Raw genomic sequence first — 21,441 nt, forward strand, 5'->3', positions numbered from 1 at the left:
CGGGGGCGGTGCCGCCGGGCGGGGCAGCGGCGGGGCTGGGGCCGGTGCCCGGGCCGGGTCTCGGCGGTCCCTCCTGGCTGCGGGGTCGCGGCGGCAACGGGTGCGAAGCTGCGCGGGAGCGGCCGCCCCGGCCGGGCTGAGCCGATGCTGGCGGCCGAGCCCGCCGCTGCCGGAACCATGTCCCAGCCCGAGGCGGAGCGGGCGGGTGACGGCTCCGCACCGGAGCCGGAGCCGGAGCCGGGACCGGAGCTCCCCGGACGGGCCCCTCACCGCAGCCGACGGCCCTCGGGTCGCGACTCCCGACGCGCCTCCTTCCGCTTTAACCGGCGGAGCTCGGCCGAGCTGGAGCTTCTGGGGTACCCGGCGCCGGACGGAGTGCTCGGGGGGTCGCCGCCGCCGTCGGGCGTCGCCGGGCTCCGGGAGCCGGAGGAGACGGAGAGCGAGGAGGTGGAGACGCGGGCGGTCGCCACCTCTCCCGACGGCCGGTTCCTCAAGTTCGACATCGAGATCGGCCGCGGCTCCTTCAAGACCGTCTACAAGGGGCTGGACACGGAGACCACCGTGGAGGTGGCTTGGTGCGAGCTGCAGGTACGGCCCCTGCCAGCGCCTCCGCCCCTGCCTACTCGCGCTCTACCCGCGCCCGCAGACCCCTGCACCGGGGCAAGGGGCTCGAGAGGGGTACTTGGACCCTTCTCCATCCAGTTTCCCTGGCATGTGCAGGCCCCCAGGCCTGAGCCCACTTACCCCTGCTGCCTGCCTGAAAGCTGTGTGGGACCCGTAGGGCACTTTCCCGGGCTGGAGCCTGTTCTAGCAATGGCAGGGACTCTCGAGCCCCCACTTCTGCCAGGCACTACCAGCCAGTCGGGCAACAGCAGCCGGGCAGGGCAGGGACCTGTGGCTGGGCACGGGCTCCCCTCGCTGCCCTGCACTGTGCCGATCACTGCCAGTGCCTTGGTGCCTCGCGGGGCTCCTGGCCCGGGCCCAGACTCCTGCTTAGCACCGCCGCTCCTGGCCCTCCTGCCCATCACGTGCTGTTTTCCGTTTGCCTTTTTGCCGCCTGTGCTTTGGAACATGCCAGGGGACCCAACCTCTTGGTGCCAGTCCCTGCTCTGGGGCTTTACAGGTGGATCCAGGATGAGCTGCTGGGGCTGAACAACCCCCTGCCTTTCTGGTGCCCACCAGCTTGCAGATTTTCCCCTGGGAGGGCAGCGAGGGCAGCAGTGCCCTCCCTGCCCATGTGTCTGTGCCAGTGCTGGAAACGGCTCCGAGGTTTGCTCCGACAGCCCTTGGTTTGCTCTGGAGCACGTGCCTGCAGCAGGCGGGGGCTGGGTGTTAGCTGGGAGCAGGGTACAACACGACCTTGATGTGCTCTGCCTGCTTGACCTTTGCTGAAGTAGAGTCTGTGGGCACCTGTGTGTGGTTTCTGTGATGCTGCCAGGGGCTCTCTGCTGGGAGCAGCTATCTGTGGTTTTGCAGGTCTCTGAGGAGCGTTCCTCTCTGCTGACATACTCCTTCATCCCCTTTGCTGCCTTACAGCCTGACAGCAGGATGCAGACAATGGGATGCTGAGGGCAGTGGTGAAGATGTTGCTTGTGCAATGCCTTCGCCCACTTATTGTTTTTGATGGGGGTGATCTTGCCCGTGGAGGTGCACAAGGAGAGCTGTGCCATGGGGCTCCCTTTTCTCCTTGAAGCCCCTGGGGAAGGGCTTTGGTGAAGTCCAAAGTCTCCCACAGGCTCCTGGCCCTGGGATGGCTGCTGTGGTGGGAAGGTCCAAGTCCTTGTTGACACAGAAAAACATGTCTTGCGAGTTTGTTGAATTGTTCCTAAAAGCTTGCTGCAGTGGCAGGTGTCTGCCTGGGCTGGGTCCTTGGGGTGGCTGCAGCCCACCAGAGCAAGAAGAGATCCTGAGAGAGAGGTGGGTGATTTCTGGAGGGCTGACTGTAGCCTCTTAATGAGGAAGGTGAGGATTGGCCCCCCCTCATGGATTGCACAGAATTGCTGAGAGTTCAGTCCGGAGCCGACTCAGTTCTCCCACCCTCATGCAGCTCCATGGCTCCATCCAAATGTCCCTGACCTCTGCTGAGTCCCTTCAGGTGGCAGCTGCTGCCGGGGATAGACTCTCCTTGGTGAGACCAGGACCTTCTCTGGATGAGTCAGCCGTGCCCAGTGCTTCCCACTCAGCTGGCTCCGTGTCCCTCCCTGTGGGTCTCAGCCCCGTGTCACAGCTGTGCCCCATCTCCCCTGCGCTGGCACCTGGCGTGTGCAGTGGGACTGGCAGCACATCTCCTTCCCTGCCATCCTGCCCATCCCTGCAGGTGCGTGCAGGCAGCGCTGGTCATTTGTGAGAGGCTGCTGGGGAGTTGAGGCTGCACCATCCAGATGGGAGAAAGGAAGCTGGGAAGCAAAATGCTCCCATGCTTCAGTCCAGCAGGCACATGCTGGCCCCACTGCCAGTCCTGTGAGTCAGCCAGGCAGGAGTGGCAGGAGCCACTTCCTTGGTCCCAGGGGAGCTGGCGGGGGGCGGGTGTAGAGAGGCCGGGGTCTAAGCTGAGCTCGTGTCAGGGACCCTCCTGTGAGCATCCCATGGTGTTGGGAGACCTGGCAGACCTGGCTCTCCTTGCCCTACACCTTGCCAGGGGAGCACAACCAGATCCCTGTGGGCAGCCCCAGCCCCACTGCCCCCCCAGTGCCACCCCCGCACCTCCCCCCCACCCCTCTGTCCCAGCCCTCTCCCCTCCCCACCCACTATTTGGCTTCATCCCACTGAGCACTCTTTATCCAGTGTCTCTTGTCCCCAAATCCATGTCCCACAAGGGGCTGAGGGCACAGAGGCAGACTTTTAGAAGTTTGTTTTTTTCAGCAATCATGCAAAGAGCTGGACACTGTGACACAAATATGGGATTTGGAACCGCAAATAAAAGTGGTTGTGGTTCTGCCACTTTAAAAATAGCTTTGTCCTGTGCATTTCACAGTTCTCCTTCTATTGCCTTTCAATTCCAAATGAATACCTAACCTCAGGCCTGACCTGTTCTGCACCAGCGAGCCTTGTCCAGCTGCTGTGATGGATCCCAGTCCCAAATCCCATCTCTCCCTACTGTCCTCGCCCTGCCCTTCCCTCCTCGGAGTCTGGCAAACTCTAGGTTGGTTTTGCCTGTCCAGTCTTCCTGTGAGACCCCTCTGGGGACCTGCCCAGCCCCATCCCCTCGTACCACTGCCCCCTACTCCTGAACGCAGCGTCTGTCTGTGCCTCCTGCCTGTGTCCACAGCCCCGCTGTTTGTGCTTTCCAGCTTTAGCCCAGGGCTATTTCTGTGGTAGGTGCTGCGGGCAATGGGAAAGGAGGAAGCAGGGAGGAAACCGGAGGCCCAGAGTGGGGTTGGGCTGTAAATACCTGTCTGTGAGTGATTTTCCTGTGGAACCCCTTGGGGCTTCTCAGTGGGCAAGAGCATCCTGGGCAGTGGGTGCTGTCGTGCCTCCCCCGGCTCCAGCACCCAGATTGGACTGGTAACCTCAGCCAGCAGCCCCGGGGCTGGGGGGCACCTTGTGTGTGTGCTCACATGCCTGTGAGCACGCAGGAGCTCCCTGCTCAGCAGGGCAGACCTGTGGGCAGGGCAGTGAGGCAATGGCACCCACTGCTGCTGTAGAGTTGGCTCCTGTGCAGGGGGCTTGGGACTTCCCTGTGGCTGGAGGTGCTGTGGTCATGGCTGGGCGCTCTCCAGCACCCGCTCTGTGCCCCACCATGGTGTTGCTGTGAATGCTCCTCCAGAGTGCGAGTGCTATGGGAACAGGAGAGCCCTGGGAGTGCTGCGGAGTGTGCTGAGCACCAACACTGCCAAGTGCTGGGGACAGGTCCTGCTGCAGAGGCGAGAACCATCCTCGGCCACCATACCCAGCCCTCCCTCCTCCCTTGCTGGCCTCAGCTCCTGGTGTTGGCTGTGCCGGGCTCCCTGGCAGCCAGCTCCTGGCTCACAGGATAGGGCTGGACTACTGCCACCAGCTCCTCACCGTCCCCACACCACCATCCCCAGTGTCCTCCCCCACCCTGTGCGGGTGCTCTTAGGAGAGGACGTGGTGTGCCCGTGCCGTGCAGCATGTCCGTGCTGGCAGCCCTGCCTGCCCTGCCCTCCCTGGTGCTCCTCTGGCCACAGATCCCCACAATCAATGGGGAGAGCATCAGGATGCCTGGGACTGGGAGCGGCTGCCGCTTTGGTCGTGCATGAGGAACGGTGCCAGGTGAGCCCAGCAGACCTGGCACAGGCTCAAAGGACACACTCAGCTCCCCCAGACTTTGCTCCAGGCACAGTGGGAGAGGAAGCCTTGTGCTGGGGTCCTGCCTGGGGTTGGGGGTGGCACAGTGGGGGCTGTGCTGGCACAACTGATCCAGGCGGCGTCTGCTCTCACTGAGCTGGGAGAGCCGTGGCCACCCACAACTCCCTCTCTGCCCCTGTTCACAGCCCATGACAGCTTCCTTGTGCCCTTGCAGGTTTGTGGGGTGCAGTGAAGCCTCTGGATGCCTCTGTGGGCAGTGGGGAGCCAGAGGGCGTGATGGTGGCTGTGGCACTGGGCAGGGCAGCCGGTGATTGCTGCTGGCCATGCAGGGGTTCGGGGGCTGTTTTCCTCCTCGTGTATGAAAGGTCCCATTCATCCCACTGCAGCAGGCTCAGGTTCTCATCTGGGCTGAGCCGGTCCCTGAGCGTGTGTTAAATGCAGGGGGGATTATGAAGCGGCTCCAGTCTGGCCGTGGGGCCACCTGTGATGCAATGAAAATATTACGAAAGCTGCTGGAGCTGAGGGATGGCAGCCACCGGCCAAGGGGCCGAGCACAGCTCCGGTTTCCTTGCCCCCGAGCATGGGCTGGGCAGGGGTCCCAGCTGGAAGGCCCCCAGCAGCTGAGCTCATCAGGATCCCAGGCTGTGGTGGAGTTGTTGGTGCTTCTGCTCCTGCTTCTGCCCAGGGCTCGGCACTCACAGCTGCCCCGCTCAGGGCAGGATCCAGCTCCTCTAGCTCTGTTCAGTCAGCTCCACCCTTCCCTGCACTCTTAAGCTGTGTCCCTCCAGGATGGAGGGTTCCGTCCCCTCCGCTGGCCCCGACCCCAGCTCCACTCAGCACCCTCGGCTTCGGTTTCCAGTTTAATTAACTAGAGCAGGAGGAACATGGAAAAACCTGGGCTGGAGCCTCCCCCGCCCGCTTTCCCCAACAAAGGCTTCATTGAGGCTGTCCCGGCACCCCGCCATGCAGAGCTTGGTGCCGGTGGTGCCCCGGCAGGGGCAGAAGGGCCGTGGCCATCGGGTCTGCACAGGGCAGGATGGCAACCGCTGCTGCAGAACCCCCGCATGTCCCCTCGGCAGGACGGCTGCAGGGTGGGCTTCCCTGTCCTGTGGGGAGGGGGTGGGCTCCGGCTGGGGGCTGAGCGAGGGGAGGGATGGGCGGCCCCAGCACAGGACAGCGGGGAAGCACACGAGCGCTTCTCAGTGCCTCATCTGTTGTGCACACACCCAGAGCAGGGGGAGAGGGGTGGAGGGAGGCCACGTTCCGGGGCGGCCCCAGCCCTGTGTGCACCGCTGTGCCGGGGGACAGCAGGTCTCGGCAGGACCCCACGTGCCCCCCTCACCCCCTCGATGGCTCCCACAGACGCGGAAGCTGTCGAAGACAGAGCGGCAGCGGTTCAGCGAGGAGGTGGAGATGCTGAAGGGGCTGCAGCATCCCAACATCGTTCGCTTCTACGACTCCTGGAAGTCAACCATCAAAGGGCAGATCTGCATTGTGCTGGTCACAGAGCTCATGACATCTGGCACCCTGAAAACGTGAGCAGGGACCGCTGGATTGGGGTGTGCAGGGGAGGGGGCAGGGTCCCTGCTGAGGTGCTCTTTGTTGCTTGCCCAGTGTGGGCACCTGAGTCTGGATAGCCTTGGCATGGCAGCAGGAGGAAAGTGGGCTGGGCCAGGGCTGGGGCATGGTCCGAGCCCCACAGGTCTGAGCCCTGGGGGTCTGAGCCCTGTTGGTCCCTGGCAGGTACTTGAAGCGGTTTAAGGAGATGAAGCTGAAGGTGCTGCAGCGCTGGAGCCGGCAGATCCTCAAGGGGCTGCATTTCCTGCACACCCGCTCCCCTCCCATCATCCACCGTGACCTCAAGTGTGACAACATCTTCATCACGGGCCCCACGGGTTCGGTCAAGATTGGGGACCTGGGCCTGGCCACACTTAAGCGAGCCTCCTTTGCCAAGAGTGTCATAGGTGGGGTCTCAGCATGGCTGGGCTCGCAGGGGCTGGGGGGGTTGCAGGGGGTGGGTTCCCCGGGGGTACTGAGCTCCACTGCCACCTCCAGGCACCCCCGAGTTCATGGCACCAGAGATGTACGAGGAGAAGTATGACGAGGCAGTGGACGTCTACGCCTTCGGGATGTGCATGCTGGAGATGGCCACCTCAGAGTACCCCTATTCCGAGTGCCAGAACGCTGCCCAGATCTACCGCAAGGTCACCTCGGTGAGGCCCCAGCCCCGGGCGTGGGTGACGCCGCTGGCTGATGCTGCAGGAGCCAGGACAATGGGCAGGGGGGGGGGACAGTCAGCTGAAGCTGTCAGGCCTTGTTGCTGCCCAAAATGTGTCACCGGGAAGGTTGTGCAAGTGGTTAAAGATAGTCTGGTCAGCGAGGGGTTGCTGTGCTGGGGCATGGAGCTGCGGGTGGTGGTGGTGGTGGTGGTGGTGGTGGGGCCATGGCTTGGCCAGACCCTGTGTCCCTCACCCTACACTAGGCACTGCCAGCACATTAATGGGGTGGAACAGGAGCAGGTCTGCTTGGCCACCCCCTACATCAGGCATGGCATCTGCCCTGGCCGGTTATGGCCAGTTCCTGCCAGCTCCTGCCTGCTGGGGTGGAAACCCAGAGCCCCAGGGTATCCTGGCCCGTGCAGGCACACGTGGCTTGGCCATGGGAGCTGCTGCAGTTCCAGTGGAGCCCTGGGCTGGTTCTTCTCCGGGCCCTGGGAGCCTGGCATTGCGGCGAGTTGGCACAGAAGAAGGTGCTGACATTCATCACCCCCAGGGCCTGAAACCCAGCAGCTTCTACAAGGTGAAGGTGCCAGAGCTGAAGGAGATTATTGAAGGCTGCATCCGCATGGACAAGAATGAGAGGTGGGGTCAGAGCTGGGGCCTGGGTGGCACGGTCCCCCTTGGCCCCCAGCCCTTGCTGAACTGTGTCCCCTGCAGGTACACCATCCAGGACCTGCTGGAGCACTCCTTCTTCCAGGAGGACACGGGGGTGCATGTGGAGCTGGCTGAGGAGGATGATGGTGTCAAGTCTGGGCTCAAGCTCTGGCTGCGCATGGATGACACGAAGAAGCTGCACGGCAAATACAAGGACAACAACGCCATCGAGTTCCTCTTTGAGCTCCACAAGGACGTAGCAGAGGAAGTGGCCCAGGAGATGGTGGGGATGGGAACAAGGGAGCCCTGGGTGCTGTGGGGTCCCTGCACCCCAAAGTGACAAGCCTCCTCCGTGCAGGTAGTCCTGGGCTTCATCTGTGAGGCCGATTACAAACTTGTGGCCAAGGCGGTGAGGGATCGTGTGGCCGCCATCAAGCGCAAGCGGGAGAAGCTGAAGCGTGTCCAGGACGTGCCATCACCTGCAGAGCCAGAGCAGCCGCCGGGTGTCCTGCAGCTGCTGGAGGAGCTCAAGTCCCCACGGCCACCCGGTGCCCCCGCGCCTGCCCCAGCCATCCCTGGCTCCAGGGACTCTGTCTTCAGCAGCACCTTCCCCCCGGAGCCTGAGGAGCCCGAGGCCGACCAGCACCAGCACTTTGCCTACCAGCACACCAGCTACTCCTCGGCCACCTGTGCGTAGGCACTGGGTGGGCGACAGCTGGGTGGGCAGCAGGGGACCTGAGGTGGGAGGTGGGTGGGGGATCCCTCTCCTTCTCCCAGCCCCACAGCCCTTTCCCAGGCACTCAGCTGGGAAGGGGACTTGCTCTGGTTCATGCCAGTGCTCCTCCACAGCCGACTGTGAGACAGATGGATACCTGAGCTCCTCCGGCTTCCTGGACTCCCCAGACCTGGCCCACCGCAGTTTTGTGGCTGGGGACCCTGCCAGCCCTCCTCCCACCCGGCCCGTGCGCTGCTTCCCCACGGTGAGTGAGGCCCCGTGGGTGGGGGGTCGGGGCGGCTGTGGCACCGTCTCACCCTGTCCTCTCCCCTCAGAGCATCGCGGTGCAGCTGCCCACAGACCGCTTGCCCCCCACCAGCGGCTTCTCCTCCCCGGTGGACAGGTGAGGCTGGGGGGCTGGGTGAGGCCTGGATGGAGAGTGTGGCACCTGGGAATGGCCACGCTGATGCTCCAGTGCTGGGGCTTCTTGCAGCTACACCTCAGATGTGGCATCGGGCATGAGCGATGGCTACGAGGGGCTCTCGGCCAGCGAGCAGAGCACGAAGCTGCCGCCCAAGCGAACCTCGGGGAAGCTGCTGCGGCGCCGAGCCCGCTCCAGGCTGCGCATAACCAACGTGAGTGCCACAGGTGCCAGGCGGGCGCCAGGCAGGCGCTCTCAGGCTGAGCCAGCTCTGCCACCCACAGATCTCCGACAAGAGTGACCGGGTGGTGGAGTGCCAGCTGCAGACCTACAACAACAAAATGGTGACCTTCAAGTTTGACCTGGATGGGGACAACCCGGAGGAAATCGCAGCTGTCATGGTGAGTGCGGGGTGAGGGTGAGGGCGAGGATCTGCCTGGCTGTGCCAGCTGCTGACCAGCCCCTCTGCCCCCAGGTCCACAACGAGTTCATCCTCAAGTCAGAGCGGGATGGCTTCATCAACCGCATCCGGGACATCATCCACCGCGTGGAGACCCTGCTCCGCAAGGACGGGCGCAGCGGCGCCGAGCTGCCCAGGAGCCCCGAGGCTGAGGGTGGCGTGGGCAGCCCTGTGAGTGCCAGCCCGGCCCTGCCAGTGCTGGCAAAGCTGCTGATGCTCAGTGTGACTGGGGGTGCTGCCTGGTCCCAGAGAGCCCGGGGGGAAGGGGGCTGGGGTACAGGGTCCTCCTGTGGTCACTTGCCCACTGCTGTGACAAGTGGTGGTGGTCCCTTGCCTGGCACAGCCTCCAGCTCCTGTCTCTACAGGTAGTAGGGCCAGGGTGGGGCTTAGCACAGCTTGGCCAGGGCCTCTGCCCCAGTGTTGGGCTTAGCTCATCCTCCTTGCAGGTGGACCTGCAGCTGCAGGGGCTCTCACGCTCCATCTCCTCCTCGTCCTCGCTCAGTGGTATGTCTGTGCCCCTGCGTGGGCTCTTCTCGTCCCCTCCAAGCCCCATGCAGGGCAGGGGATGGCCTCAGCCAAGCCCTGGTGGGGTCTCATGGGGCATGTCCTGCCCTGGCTGAGCCTGGTTGTCACCCCTGTGCTGCAGACCTGAGTTGCACCAGTCCCAGACTCTCTGTGCAGTCCCCCATCCTGCCATCACTGAGCCGCTCCCCATCGGAGACTGACCTGGCCAGCCCTGCAGAGGCACCGGCAGCCCCGGCACCGCTGGAGGCCCCCGCAGGTACCGGCACTGGCAGGGCCAGTGTCCATCACACCGGGGCCGCCGGATCGAGGCTCTGGGGTGCCTGGGTGGGGGGGGGAGGAGGGGGCACTCAGGAGCCACTCCTGATGCTCCTTTCTCTGCAGGCTCCGTGCAGACCTGGCCACTCATCTCAATGGCTCCCTCCTGGCTCACGTCTTCACCGGTGTTCCCACAGACCCCCACAAGGACCCCAGAGGGGCCTGTCCCACCGGCCCTGCCCCAAGCACTCCTGTCCCCACAGCCTCTCCCCACGTCCCCTGTCTCCTCTGAGCTCAGCAGCCCCCTGAGCCCCCCTGTGACCAGCACATCCTGGTCCCCCACCACCCCCCTCCTGACCCTGGCCAACGTCTTCTCCTTGGCAGTGATGAGCGTGGCCCAAACGCTGCTGCCCACTGTCTCCCCTATTGCCAGCTCGGGTGGGCACCTCTACCCTCCGCTGCTGCCACGGCCAGAGAGTCTTGTCCTGGGGGCCCCACGCTTTGTCTACCCCGACCCCACCAGCACAGTCAAGCCAGTCCCGGCTGGCAGTGGGATCTTGGAGTCAGCAGGGGCTGATGTCCCCACTGCCGGGGGGCCCATATCCTTCCCACCCCCAGCACCAGCCCCAATGTGCCCCACAGACAGTGAGGCCGTGGGTAGTCCCCTGCCACCGCTGAGCTCGTCCACGCCAGGGAGCCCAGAGGGCAGCACGGTGAGTATGGGGGTGCAAAGGCTCCCCAAGGCTGCTTGAGGTGAAGCTCAGTGCCAGGGAGGCTGGGTGGTAGCTGCAGGGGAACAGGAAGCCTCATGGCTTGTGGAACCACTTGGATACTGGGAGGAATGAGTGGGCAGTGGGTTCCAGGAGCAGCGGTGGGGGAACAGGACATGTGAGGGGACGTGGGAAGGGGCAGCTGATTGTGCTCAGGTCCCACAGGTGCCACCCGGTGTCCCCAAGCCCAGCCATTCACTCATCGTGTCGGAGTTGCCGGACCCTGCCGTGCGCATGGCCCAGCTCTCACCCATCAACGAAGGTGAGGCGGGGCAGGGCTGGGGCTGCACTGGAGCTGTGCCCGTGCTGGGGCACGTGATGTTCCTGCCAGCCCATGAGCCCTGAACCCCACCAGTTGCCCCTGTCCCCAGCAGAAGCCAAGCCCCAGGTGCTGGGCCGGTTCCACGTGATACCAACCAAGGACCTGCCTGCGCCCTCCCCTGTGCAAAATGGGAGCAGCAGCGAGGGAGAGCAGCAAGTGGGGCCAGCGAGTGGCTCCCCGCCTCCCACGGTCCCCGACACGGGCCACAGCTCAAGCAACGACTCGGATGCAGTGCTGGAGGCAGCGGAGCAGGAAGCCAAGGCTGAAGAGGCACTGGCCAAGGAGGGCACGATGCCAGTGGCACCACTGGAGAGCGACCAGGAAGGCCCTGGGGAGGAGGGCACAGACAGCACCCCCCAGGCCGTGCTGAGCCAGGTGTGGCTGAGCTACCCCCGCAGCCTGTCCTACGTGAGCAGCGACGACACCGAGAGCGAGGACGAGGAGATCTGGGAGGAGCTGCAGAACCTGCGCCAGAAGTGAGCAGGAGGGTGGGCTGCACTCAAGAGGTGACACGGGGCCTGCAGGAGGGGACAGGTCTTCCCACCCACCCCAGGTGGGAGGGCGATGCTCCTTCCCCAAGGCCCTGCTGCCACACCCCGTGTCCTCCGCAGGCACCTGGCCGAGGTGCAGCTGCTGCAGAGCGCCCAGAAGAAGGAGATTGAGGAGCTGTACCTGAGGATGGGGAAGCAGCCACCACTGGGCATCGTCTCTCCTGCCGCGATGCTGTCCAGCCGCCAGCGCCGCCTCTCCAAGGGCAGCTTCAACCCCTCCCGCCGCAACAGCCTGCAGCGCCTGGAGTTGGCACAGCCCGCAGGTGACAGCCCCGCTCCCCCCAGAGCCCAGAGCTGGGCGGGGTCTGTGGGATCCCTCCGGGCTGGGTGTTGCAGGGCCGTTGCCCCCGCTCAGGGCCGCTGTCCCCGCAGGCATCATGCGCCGTAACTCGCTGAGTGGCAGCAGCACGGGCTCGCAGGAGCAGCGGCTCAGCAAGGGGGTGACCTTCGCCGACGACCTCGGCCGCATGGTAAGGGTAAGGGTGAGGGTTAAGGTGAGGGTTAGGGCGAGGGTAGGGGTTAGGGTGAGGGATGGGGGCTGATCCTGGCATGCTCCCAGCTCATGGCCACCTCTCTCCACAGTAGCCAGCTGGCCAGCAGTGACTTCATGAACTACCTCATCCAAGTGCCTGTGGCCCCAGGGCAGAGCCCCTGCACCCCATGGAGGGCAGTGCCAGCCCCGGGCAACCCAGACCTGTGGTGGGGACCCTGCGGGCTCTGCAGGGGCAGTGCAGCTGGCCAGGGGCAAGTCTGTCCCACCTCCAACCCTGTGCTCCCGGGGCCCTCCCTGCTGTCCCCAGCCCCTTTGCTGGAGGACATGTGCCAGGTGTCCCCACCTCTTGTGGCTTTACTGAGCTGAGCCCACCCCGGAGCCCCTGCTCGCCCCAGCCCTGCACCACACTGATCTCCATCCCCCTTCCCACACGGGCCTGAGCCCCCCGCCCACCCTACGGGGTGGGATGAGCTCCCCATGGCCCTGTCACAGGATGGAGCTGGAGCACCAGGAGCCGCAGGATCCAGGAGCACTTTGTTAAGAACTGGTGTGCAGAAGACATTTTCATAAACACGGATTGAATATGAATGGAGTGTGTGTGTGTGTCTACTGGGCAGGACCTGTGGCTGCTGGCCTTGATGTGCCACAATAAAGAGCAGAACAGAAAATCCCGCCCCAGCAGCCCCCGAGGGGGTGAGATCCTGAGCCGGGCTCTGCCCAGCAGCTGCTCCACGGGCACTGACACGGTCTCCAGTGAGAGGGTTTATTGTAAGGAGTGGTGGGACCTGGGCACCCCTGTCCTTCCCATGGGCACGGTGCCGGCAAAGGCCCCGGGGTGGGGGCTGCCCGCGGGGAGCCCCCGGGACCTTCCCCAGGCTCGGGCTGAGCACGGGGCAGGCCCGAACCCCCGGGGGGCGGCTGCCCCGGGCTCAAGGCCCGTCCAGCCCCACGGGGGCGGCAGCTCAGTCACGGGCCGGACTGGGCCGGGCGTTCCGCGCTCAGCTCGCCGCGCCCTCGGCCCGCGCCCGGGCCCGCGCCCGCGCCGCCTCCGCCTCCTGCTCCAGCTCGTCCAGGAACCGCTCCTGAGACACCGAGTAGAAGGTGTACCCGTCTGCGGGAGGGGTTAAGGAAAAGCAGCGGGCGTGGCCCCGGCGCCCCCTGGCCCCGCCCCGCTCCAGCCGTGGAGGATACAGATTCCAAGCGTCACCGCGGCGATGCCGAGCGCCAGCAGACTGTTGCGGCCGCGGAGCCGGCGCCGCAGGACGCGCTGGCGCTGGGCGTACTCCACCTGCGCCATGAGGCGGCGTTGCTCGGGGCTGAGCCCCGGCTCCCGGGCAGGGTCGATGCGCTTCGCGAACGCCGCCACCGCGCCCGGTTCCTCCGGCGCCGCCATCTTCCCCCGCAGCCTCCGCGCGGCGCAGTGACGTTACATCCGGTCGGCGGGCGCTGACCAATCGGAGGGCGCGGACGGCGCGCGGCGTCGAGTGGTTGGCTGAGGCCCGGCGCGTGCCGGCCGCGGCGCTCGCTGATTGGCGGAGCGGGGTCACGAGACCCGGAGGGCGCTGCAGGCTGAGCCTGCAGCAACCGGGCCCATCGCCCGCCCCTGCCCCACCGGGCCCACTGCCTGAACCTGCCCCTGCCCCTGTCCCTGCCCGAACGCAGCCTCACCGAGGGGCCGTGCCCTCCCAGTGGTGTCTCCGGGCGCCCGGAGGGGCTGGTGGGGCCCTGCCCTGCCCCTGTGGGGCTGGTGGAACCATTGTCATCATTATGGCTTCGACCCCAACCTGCTAAATTAAATGGGGTCCCCGGTGCCCGTGGAACTCTGGAACCGTGACCCAGGCCCCGTGTTCAGCGGGGTCACTCCTGAAATCATCGAGGACACGCTGATCCACTTGGCCACAGAGAATGAGCAGTACCTGAGCGAGCTGCCGGAGCACGCCGGGAGCTTCAAGGACACGCGGATCGTGGGTGAGACTGACTTGGCTACAGCAGCCCCCAGGGCAGGTCACAGCTGTACAGTGAGCTTCAGGAGACTGAACCAGTGACTGCTGTGCTCTTTGCAGAATTTATATTCCTTTTGTCTGAGAAATGGCGCTTGGACCAATCGGCGAGGTACCAAGCAGTGGAGTTACTCGAAAGGTAACAAGAGCCCGGAACACTTAGTTTGTTTCCTGTTCTCTGGCTGTGCTGCCCATGCTCGGTCCTGCCCTGTCCTGCTCTGTCCCCTCACCCAAACCACACACGACTTCTCTGTGTGTTGAGTGCTCTGTCTCTTCATCCATTTAATCCAAATTACCAGCTCTGTGTATACTCTGAATATATGTGGAATTGCCTTTCTTCCTTCCTCAGCAAAGAGAACTGTGCTCTGAGCAACTGTGAGTTTTGCAGGTTTATGATCAAGCAGTTAGAACAGCTGTGGGAGTCCTCCAGTGGGAGTGTTAAAGGTGGTGCCCAAGGACAAGGGAGCAGCTGGAGCTCTGTGAGGGATCAGATAGTCAGCACCTTTGTCCTGCGACTTGTGTCATGCATTCAGCTCGCGAGCAAACTCTCCCTGCACTATAGCGTAAGCCAGCTCAGCCTGTCCTTGCTTTAGCAGTGGGGTTCAATCTGCACTGTGTTCACCTCTCTTAAAAATAGATTTCCTCTCTGAAAGGCAATAGTGATAATGAAATGCAAAAGACATGACATTCCCTTCAGGGCAGGCAAATTGTCCCGTGACGATTTGCGGGGAAATGTTCCCAGTGCTGGGGAAAAAAGGGCAGGAAACACTTAGCCTGTGGTTGTCAAAAATCGTGTGGCCACAGGGGTTCACACCTTCCTGGGGATGGTTTAGGGAGTTGAGGAAAACTCTGGGAAAGGTCTGAGCTGAGTTTCTCATGCCAGCTCAAAGGGCAGGCAGGTGAGTCGCAGCCTCGTGCTCAGCGGGAGGAGGGAGGTGAGGGAGCACTTTGTTCCTGCCAAGGGCCTTATTGCCTGGAAGATGTCTTTTCTCTTTTTTCCTCTTCAGAGAGTGACCAGTGACACAGCTTTAAAATTTCTGCAATCCTTAAAATACTCTTACACTAAACAGGAGTTGCTGGATTCAGAGCTTGCTGTTTTAAACACTCTGCACTTCCACATCAATGTGCCCACTCCGTTGGCCTACGTGGAATTGCTTCTGGAGGTTCTAGGTGAGAATATCAATCAAAGAGAATTGGAAGGAAGTTTTTTAAAAGAGTGATAGAGCTGGTGCTGATCTGAACTGAAACATCTCATATTAGAGATTTTTGCATGTTGAACCGTTCATGTTGTCCAGGGCTTCACTTTTCAGATGAGAACTTTGTAGAGCATGATGAATGTTGCTGGACAGCCAGTTTAAACCCCCCAAACCTGGTGTAAGGCTGCATTTTCTACAATCACTCACCATTTTCTTGGCCCAGGTGTGACAACCTGAATGTGAGAGTGAGTGAAATTATACTGAGGCTGAGGGAGCATGTGGCATTCAGAGACAGGGCACTTTTCCTCAGAAGCCTCCATCCCTCCCTTACAGTACCTAACATTTCTAATTCAATTTATTGACCCAAAATGTTGGGCTGATGTTGTGATCTCTGCCAGGACACAATGGGTGCTTGCTTCCTGCTAAACCCTTGCACCACATGTGTGTGCAGCTGCTGGACTTCTGCTACCTGTCCAGAGAGACCATCTATGACACTTTGCTGAAGATCGCCATCGAAAACTCCACACCCAGCAAGCTGCAGGTGTAAGGGTCTTACCTGACCATGAATTAAAAACCCTTTGAAATTAAAACCCTAAGAAAAGCTAATGAATAGTAGCATAATTCCCATTATGCCATTTTCGGGGCATCTTTTTAAAAAAATTAATCTGGGGGGCTTTCAGCACTGTTTCTTAATACAGCAGTTCACAGCAGCGTGCTTCTCCACAGCTGCTTCAGGGGCAAGGAGAGTGTTTTACTTGGTCATGAAAGTCTAGCCATGCACTATCAGTTCCAGCTCCCAATGTCAGGCCTTGGTTGTGTCCTGGGCCGTGGCAAGTGCAGCAGTGGGTGCTTTTGAGCTGTGAAGCAGCGTTTTACACCTGAACACACTTCTCCTTCTGCAGAGCCAAGTTTTTGACAGTGAAGGAAGATTTCATGCTCTTGGCTGTTGGAATCATCAGCACAGGCATGTTCATCCTGAGCCCTGGGCACTGGGAGCAGGTACAGTTGCTGCTGAACGTGTTGGCTCTATAGGAACACGACGCCAGGGTGGTTTATCTGTTTCAGCACAGCAAGGACATAGGTGGGGCTGTGCTGGCAGTGGCATGAGGGAGGGAACATCTCAGGGGTTTTAGCAGGAAGTTCCTGGGCCTCAGGAGGCCATGGTGTAGTGCAGCATGTACTGGCACTGGTGTGTGTCCTTGTCTTCAGTGCTTCAAGGCCAGGACAAACCCCCACAGGCAGCGTTTTGCTGGCAGGTAGAGAAACAAATGGAGGACAACTCCCTGTGAAACGTGCCCATGGAGCAGTTACTCTTGTTAGGCTGTAAACTCACGGCCTTTAGGCACCCTGTCTTTTCTGTTTTCAGGTTGTGGAGCATTTGAACTGTATCACTGGCATTACTCCACAAAGCATCGAGGAGTTCTCGTACGCGGTGCTGAGGCGCATCCTGGGCAGCGCCGTGCCCAGGCAGCACCATGGGAGCTGTGGGACCAAGGCTCCCAAAGGCAGGATTCTGCCCCTGAAATAGAGCCACTTTGTCTGGAACTGTCACGCTGCTGAACCCACAGTTCCTCCTCTGTGACACTACCTGGGCTCCCAGCAAAGCTCAGGATTACCTTTGGTCCTGAGCATCAGGGGTTCTGGAAAAGCAGTCGTGTGAATTAGCAAAGCTCGTCCTGCCAGGCATCCCAGTCACACTTTGGAGGGAGGCTGAGCAGCACAGTAGTTTTTAGAAATGCCTCTTTGGGACCCAGAGGTTTATTGTAAGAGGTGCATCTTTTAAGTTGGGTCAAAGTTCCCTTTGACTGAACAGACTCCTCACAGTAGTCATGTCTGAAAGGTGCTGCTGTGCCTGGTGCTCAGCCATGACCAGGATTGCTGGGAGCAGCTCTGACACCCATGTTACAAACGGTGCTGTGCTGTCTCCACCTGCTGCTTTTCTAAAATCCCTGTTTCCAGCTGCCTGTGACTATTTCCCCTCTGCCAGCACTTGGAACACTTTTGCTCTTGCCCTACCACAGCCAGTAACGACCAGCATTGTGACAAGGACAGAATCCTGTCATGACAGCAGGTGCCCAGGCAGGTGCCCTGTGAGTGCCAGGGTTTGTGCTGTGCCAGGCAGAGCTGAAGGAAACCACTCAGAGCAAGGAATAGTTTTAGTGTTTCCTCAGTGCAGGAATAGGCTGCAAGAGGGATTACAAACTGTTTTAAGTGGTATCAAACCTTGTTTAAGCTCAGTGGTACAAAGAAGTGCTGATGTGACTGGGAAAATACTTTATTTCAAACTGTAGTTACTCTTTAATGATCAGGCAGAGTTGTGAGAGTTTTTCCATGTTATTCCCTGTGTTTGTAACATTGGTCATAAACCCCAAAAGTACCAGTTTAGCATCCATTTAATAGCTGAGTTTATTCTGTTCAACTCAATGATACAACTTTGCATATTGCTTTTCTATAAACTACTTGTAATAATGGCATTTTAAATAAAGTGTCTTGTGGATTTTTGGTATTGTAAACATTTTGTACTGGTTAATATTAAGAAACATCTTAACTTGCCTTTCTCCAACGTTAATGCAGACACCCACAGCTGCCAGGTCAAATTATGACCATGGTTACTTGTTATAGAATTGGGATGAGACCCAGGCAAGGCCCCATTTCAGGTTAGTTAACATGAATTTTAGTGCTTTTGTCCATTGCTCCTCAGAGTTAAATTGTGTTTTAATTGAGTAAGAGCCACCACTGCCACCTGTGTCTTCAATCTTTCCTTTCTCCACGTCCATCCTGTATCACACACAAGGTTTTATTAGTGCATTCCTCCTGCAAACATTTAATCTCAGTATGACATCAAGCACTAGATTTTGAATCTGACATTCATACCATCCCATAAAAATACTTTGTTTTTAAAGGGAACCTAACAAGCCTCAGGGGGGCTGGCTTTAAATTTCAATTAAACTAGTAAGTGCACATGATAAAGAATCTCAGATAACTCCAGAAAGCCAGGACTGAAACACCAAGCAGTGCTGGGGACAGCACACAGGGGTTAATTTGACAGTTACGTGGCAACACTCACCTGTAAGGCAAACAAAACCGAGTTTCACCTTTTTCCACTTCCTCTTTAAACTGCTGCACACAGTCCAGGAACGCCACCATGGCATGGTCAAACTTATTGTCCCAGAAGAACCTCAGGCCTCCAGAGCAGTACAAGGGGAGCTCCTGGAAAAGAGGTTTGTATTGGGCACCCCAAGCACTTGTTTTAAATACAGTCACTGCAGCTCTTTAACTTCATGTGAGCCTTGAATTCCTCACAGGACACTCAGAAGCAGTTGGTGGCATAGAGCGAGTGTGACTGGTTTTGTCTCAGTGCCTGCCATGCGTTCCTGACCTCCACCAATCCCAAATCACTCCACCCACCTGCCAATCACCCCAAACCATGCCATCTGCCTCCAGCCAGCTATGGTGTATTCAACAGTTCTGTCACTTTTAACACCACAGGCTGGCAGAACCAGTGGCTTGATACAGCATGTGGAGTGAGATGTTACCATGCTGGAGGAGCTGGGGCAGCCAGCTCTCCTGGACTCCACATTCATAAAGACCAAGTTTGTTTGCTGCATTCCCAGGATGACCAGGGCTCTGGCACTCAAGGTCCATGTCCCATGATTCGTGTGGGATCTCTCACCTTGGATTTATCCGTGAGGGACTCCAAATACGAGTGGTTGCCATAGGGGACAAGACGGTATCTGAAAGGAGACAGGATTTAGAGGCACCTCAGTCTGCCCTGCCTTTCTCTGGGCTGTAAGGGACCTGTGTGTGGCACTGTGTGTACCTCTGAAACTTCAGGCCCATTTTGTTGGCCAGGGCGTGCAGCAGCAGCACTGTCTGGCCCCAGGCAGCGTTGATCTCATTCCACTCCACAGGAACGCTGGGGAGGCGGCCAAGCCTGAAGTTGTTTATTGTGCCAAACTGCCCGCTGTGCCTGTGATAAGAGGAATTATAAGTAAGTGTGCTGGGCTGGGAACAGCTCCTGGCACAAGAACCAAACAGGGGCTGTGTCCCAACAGCACGGCACACACAGTGCCAGCCACACACACGGTGGGTTTGGGACTTTGCTCAACAAGTGTATGTAAATACCAGCCACTTGTCTTCTTTTTTTTCATAAAAACACAACTAAAAAAAATGCAACCAGCCTCCCTGAACCACCTGCTCTGTGACTTCCAATGCCAGTGTCACTGCTGGCTGGAAGTGTTACTGGGGTTGGTGAAGGAGCCATTTACCAGTCCCACAGCCTGGCCCACCTTGCTCAGCTGCCGCTGCTGGGAGCTGAGGCTGGGAGGTGACTGTGACCTGGCTTGCACCTTTCCTGTTGAATGCAGTGTGACTAAAACAGCCCCACACTGCAGCTTCCAAGCAAATGGACACGATACTCCAGTGTCTACCTTACCAGATATGAAAGGTTGCATTGAACACATTGGTTTTCTTTAGTTTATCCAACTGCATCTGGGCATAGCGCATTTGGTTGTCCACGCTTTTCAGCTCATCATCCAGCTCCAGCTGCTGCCTCTTGAACTCACAGTATTCCTTCTGATACCTTTGAGCAAAAGCAAGACAAGAAGTGCTAAGTGCCACCTTTTACATCAGAGGGATGTCTCTGTGGGTCAGTTTGGTCTGGCCACCTTCCCTTCTGCAGAGAACAAGCCGTTGGGCACATTTACAGATTTCTCACATTACAACCTCATTTCTCTGTTGCCTCCAACCCCCACCACAGGCTGCAGGTACAGTTCACTCACTGAGCCTCTTCCTGCTCCAGCCGTTCAGCCTCTGCCCTGACTCTCTCAAAGTCCTCAGCTACAATCTTGCGATTCTTCTCCACATCCTCCAGCTCCTGAATCAGCTGCTCTTCCTCCAGCGCCAGTTCTTTCAGTTCTGTCTGTAGCTTCTCCTTATCATCCTCGTTCATCTGTTCCAGTATCTCCAGACATCTCCTAAAGGAGAGCAGACAGGATTACCAAAACAGGGATCCTGGGAAGTGCTCCACTGCCAGTCCTCGCTTCTGTGGCAGCCCCTGCACCTCTTGCCAACCCCGACCTCTCCGTGCTGATCCTGCTTCAAGCTACAACAACTTGGTCTCGGGTCACCTCTGGATCACTCACTTGTAGTTCTGGCACTCATTCTCTGTGATGTTGAGCTGTGTGTCCAGCTGGTCCAGCAGGGTGTCTGTGCACTCCTCACACAGGGGGTGATCCACGTCTGTCTGCCCAGACATGATGTCAAAGAGGTCGCCGGTGACCTGCAGACAAAGCTCACCTTAGTGCAAAGTGGAGCCACAGGCAGCTGCCTGCTGGCTTTCAGCAGCTCCAGTTGGCAAAGTCTTCCTTGGGGGTCAAATATCGATTGATACAATCCAGCTTTACTGAACTACTCACCAACTAAGCCCCTGGAAGGCCAGTACTTCACAGAACTTTGCAGTTTAGTTTTGCAGGGCATCAAGCAAAACTGGTACTGCATTCACAAGTACCCGAATTTACCAGCTCAAGTCCCACTTGCCTTCAGTCTCCGGCTGAGGTTTTCCATGGTGCCGCCATCCGACGCCTCCCCGATCAGGGTGAAACTGTTGGCACTTTCTGTTGACATCATTCTTGGAAAGAATGTTATTGAGGTGAGTGCTGAGGGGCACGGAGAGGCAGCTCCAGTGCCAGACCTGGACTTGGGGCTGGGCCAGGGTGGGGGAGCACAGGGGGCAGCCCACGTTTTGGGAGCTCTGCCGGGTCTGACCCACAGCTGAGGAGCAGCCCCCCGAGTGCTGAGTAGTTCTGTGTGTCCGAACTGCCGAGCAGCCCGAGGGCCACGGGGCTCCCGCGGGGGAGGCTCTAAGGTCCGGCGGGGACCTTTTCCCGTAGCACCGGCTCGGGCTGGGCGGAAGGAGCAGGAGGGCTCCAAGCTGGGCCGGGCCCGGCAGGAGCGCGGTGACAGCGGCCGTACCTGGCTGGCGGGATGAACCTCCTGGACACGCCATCCTGCCGATTCTCCGTGAAGGCTTCCTGGGGGCAAGGGGGCACCGTCACCGGGGGGCCCGGCGGAGCCGCCGCCGCTCCCCGCCAGGCCCGACCCCGCCGTACCTCCGTCAGGGCGCTCTCCTCTTCGTGCGCGTCCCCGGGCCGGGCAGGGGCGGCAGTCACCAGCGGGGCTGCGGGAGAGGAGGCGTCAGCCGGGCCCGCGCCTGGGCCTCACCCCGGCCCCAGTCCCCCGCCCCGCCCCGCCGCGCCGCGCCGGCGGTACCGGTGAGCTCCTGGATGGTGAGGCGGTCGAGGACCTTGAAGGAGGTGTCGAGCTTGAGCGGCTGGAGGCAGCGCTGGCACACGAAGCTGACGTGCGCGGTGCCGCCGCCCGCCCGCGCTGCCTCCATCGCGCCGCCCGCGCGCGCCCCGCCATCGCCGCGCGCCGGACGTGACGCACGCGGGGCGCGGTCCTGGCAGGGATGTGTGCGCGCGCGGGGCCGCCCGCGCCATTTTCCGTAGCCCCTCCCCGGCGGCGGTGCTGGTGGCGGGGCCGCGTGTGAGCGGCCAGGACCCGGCGGCGCGTGCGCGCGCAGGGCGGGGG

At 60.3% G+C, this 21,441-nt stretch overlaps 4 protein-coding genes across 9 annotated transcripts; 2 read left to right on the top strand and 2 right to left on the bottom strand.

Moving 5' to 3' along the window:
- Positions 1-162: 162 nt before the first annotated feature.
- WNK4 (WNK lysine deficient protein kinase 4) lies at positions 163-12,238 on the top strand. Of its 2 annotated transcripts, none has more exons than XM_027664896.1 (20): positions 163-588; positions 5,632-5,804; positions 6,013-6,233; positions 6,325-6,482; positions 7,042-7,130; positions 7,206-7,425; positions 7,501-7,831; positions 7,992-8,122; positions 8,193-8,260; positions 8,351-8,492; positions 8,563-8,679; positions 8,754-8,909; positions 9,185-9,242; positions 9,385-9,519; positions 9,645-10,231; positions 10,454-10,550; positions 10,663-11,086; positions 11,222-11,424; positions 11,534-11,631; positions 11,721-12,238. In XM_027664896.1, the coding sequence occupies exons 1-20, from the start codon at positions 178-180 to the stop codon at positions 12,018-12,020; spliced, it is 4,119 nt and encodes a 1,372-aa protein (XP_027520697.1). In that variant the 5' UTR covers positions 163-177; the 3' UTR covers positions 12,021-12,238. The 2 variants fall into 2 exon arrangements, with proteins under 2 accessions (XP_027520697.1, XP_027520696.1); XM_027664895.1 differs by having other exon boundaries at positions 178-588; positions 11,744-11,857.
- A 165-nt stretch (positions 12,239-12,403) lies between these two features.
- Positions 12,404-13,086, bottom strand: LOC113957417 (cytochrome c oxidase assembly factor 3 homolog, mitochondrial). The gene is given in 2 exon segments (XM_027664897.1): positions 12,404-12,765; positions 12,846-13,086. Coding segments are annotated over 2 exon segments (354 nt in total). The 3' UTR covers positions 12,404-12,652.
- A 190-nt stretch (positions 13,087-13,276) lies between these two features.
- On the top strand, positions 13,277-17,363 carry CNTD1 (cyclin N-terminal domain containing 1). 4 transcript variants are annotated; one of them, XM_027664838.1, is made up of 7 exons: positions 13,277-13,622; positions 13,718-13,793; positions 14,043-14,217; positions 14,662-14,824; positions 15,249-15,393; positions 15,753-15,849; positions 16,217-17,363. In XM_027664838.1, exons 1-7 carry the CDS (start codon positions 13,451-13,453, stop codon positions 16,376-16,378), a joined length of 990 nt encoding a protein of 329 aa, XP_027520639.1. In that variant the 5' UTR covers positions 13,277-13,450; the 3' UTR covers positions 16,379-17,363. The 4 variants fall into 4 exon arrangements, with proteins under 4 accessions (XP_027520639.1, XP_027520640.1, XP_027520641.1 ...); XM_027664839.1 differs by having other exon boundaries at positions 14,725-14,824; positions 15,249-15,391; XM_027664841.1 differs by having other exon boundaries at positions 13,577-13,622; positions 13,718-14,217; positions 15,249-15,391.
- On the bottom strand, positions 17,226-21,287 carry BECN1 (beclin 1). 2 transcript variants are annotated; one of them, XM_027664837.1, is made up of 11 exons: positions 21,121-21,287; positions 20,961-21,028; positions 20,824-20,882; positions 20,389-20,479; positions 19,995-20,131; positions 19,632-19,826; positions 19,286-19,432; positions 18,671-18,820; positions 18,524-18,584; positions 17,918-18,060; positions 17,226-17,628 (listed from the first exon to the last, which is right to left on the bottom strand). In XM_027664837.1, exons 1-11 carry the CDS (start codon positions 21,245-21,247, stop codon positions 17,460-17,462), a joined length of 1,347 nt encoding a protein of 448 aa, XP_027520638.1. In that variant the 5' UTR covers positions 21,248-21,287; the 3' UTR covers positions 17,226-17,459. The 2 variants fall into 2 exon arrangements, with proteins under 2 accessions (XP_027520638.1, XP_027520637.1); XM_027664836.1 differs by having other exon boundaries at positions 20,824-21,028; positions 21,121-21,259.
- Positions 21,288-21,441: the final 154 nt, after the last annotated feature.

The sequence above is a fragment of the Corapipo altera genome, unplaced genomic scaffold (assembly GCF_003945725.1).
Source record: "Corapipo altera isolate COAL_440 unplaced genomic scaffold, ASM394572v1 142, whole genome shotgun sequence".
NCBI lineage: Eukaryota > Metazoa > Chordata > Aves > Passeriformes > Pipridae > Corapipo > Corapipo altera.

Excerpts from the sequence above, each read along its gene's own strand:
- BECN1 (XM_027664836.1), bottom strand. The coding sequence starts at position 21,247 with ATGGAGGCAGCGCGGGCGGGCGGCGGCACCGCGCACGTCAGCTTCGTG. Across the intron at positions 20,480-20,823 it reads AGGTTCATCCCGCCAGCCAG|AATGATGTCAACAGAAAGTG; the intron begins GTACGGCCGCTG and ends ATTCTTTCCAAG. Across the intron at positions 18,585-18,670 it reads ATGGGCCTGAAGTTTCAGAG|ATACCGTCTTGTCCCCTATG; the intron begins GTACACACAGTG and ends GTCTCCTTTCAG.
- WNK4 (XM_027664896.1), top strand. The coding sequence starts at position 178 with ATGTCCCAGCCCGAGGCGGAGCGGGCGGGTGACGGCTCCGCACCGGAG. Across the intron at positions 5,805-6,012 it reads ACATCTGGCACCCTGAAAAC|GTACTTGAAGCGGTTTAAGG; the intron begins GTGAGCAGGGAC and ends GGTCCCTGGCAG. Across the intron at positions 9,243-9,384 it reads CTCCTCGTCCTCGCTCAGTG|ACCTGAGTTGCACCAGTCCC; the intron begins GTATGTCTGTGC and ends CCTGTGCTGCAG.
- CNTD1 (XM_027664838.1), top strand. The coding sequence starts at position 13,451 with ATGGGGTCCCCGGTGCCCGTGGAACTCTGGAACCGTGACCCAGGCCCC. Across the intron at positions 14,825-15,248 it reads ATTGCTTCTGGAGGTTCTAG|GACACAATGGGTGCTTGCTT; the intron begins GTGAGAATATCA and ends GATCTCTGCCAG. Across the intron at positions 15,394-15,752 it reads ACACCCAGCAAGCTGCAGGT|AGCCAAGTTTTTGACAGTGA; the intron begins GTAAGGGTCTTA and ends CTCCTTCTGCAG.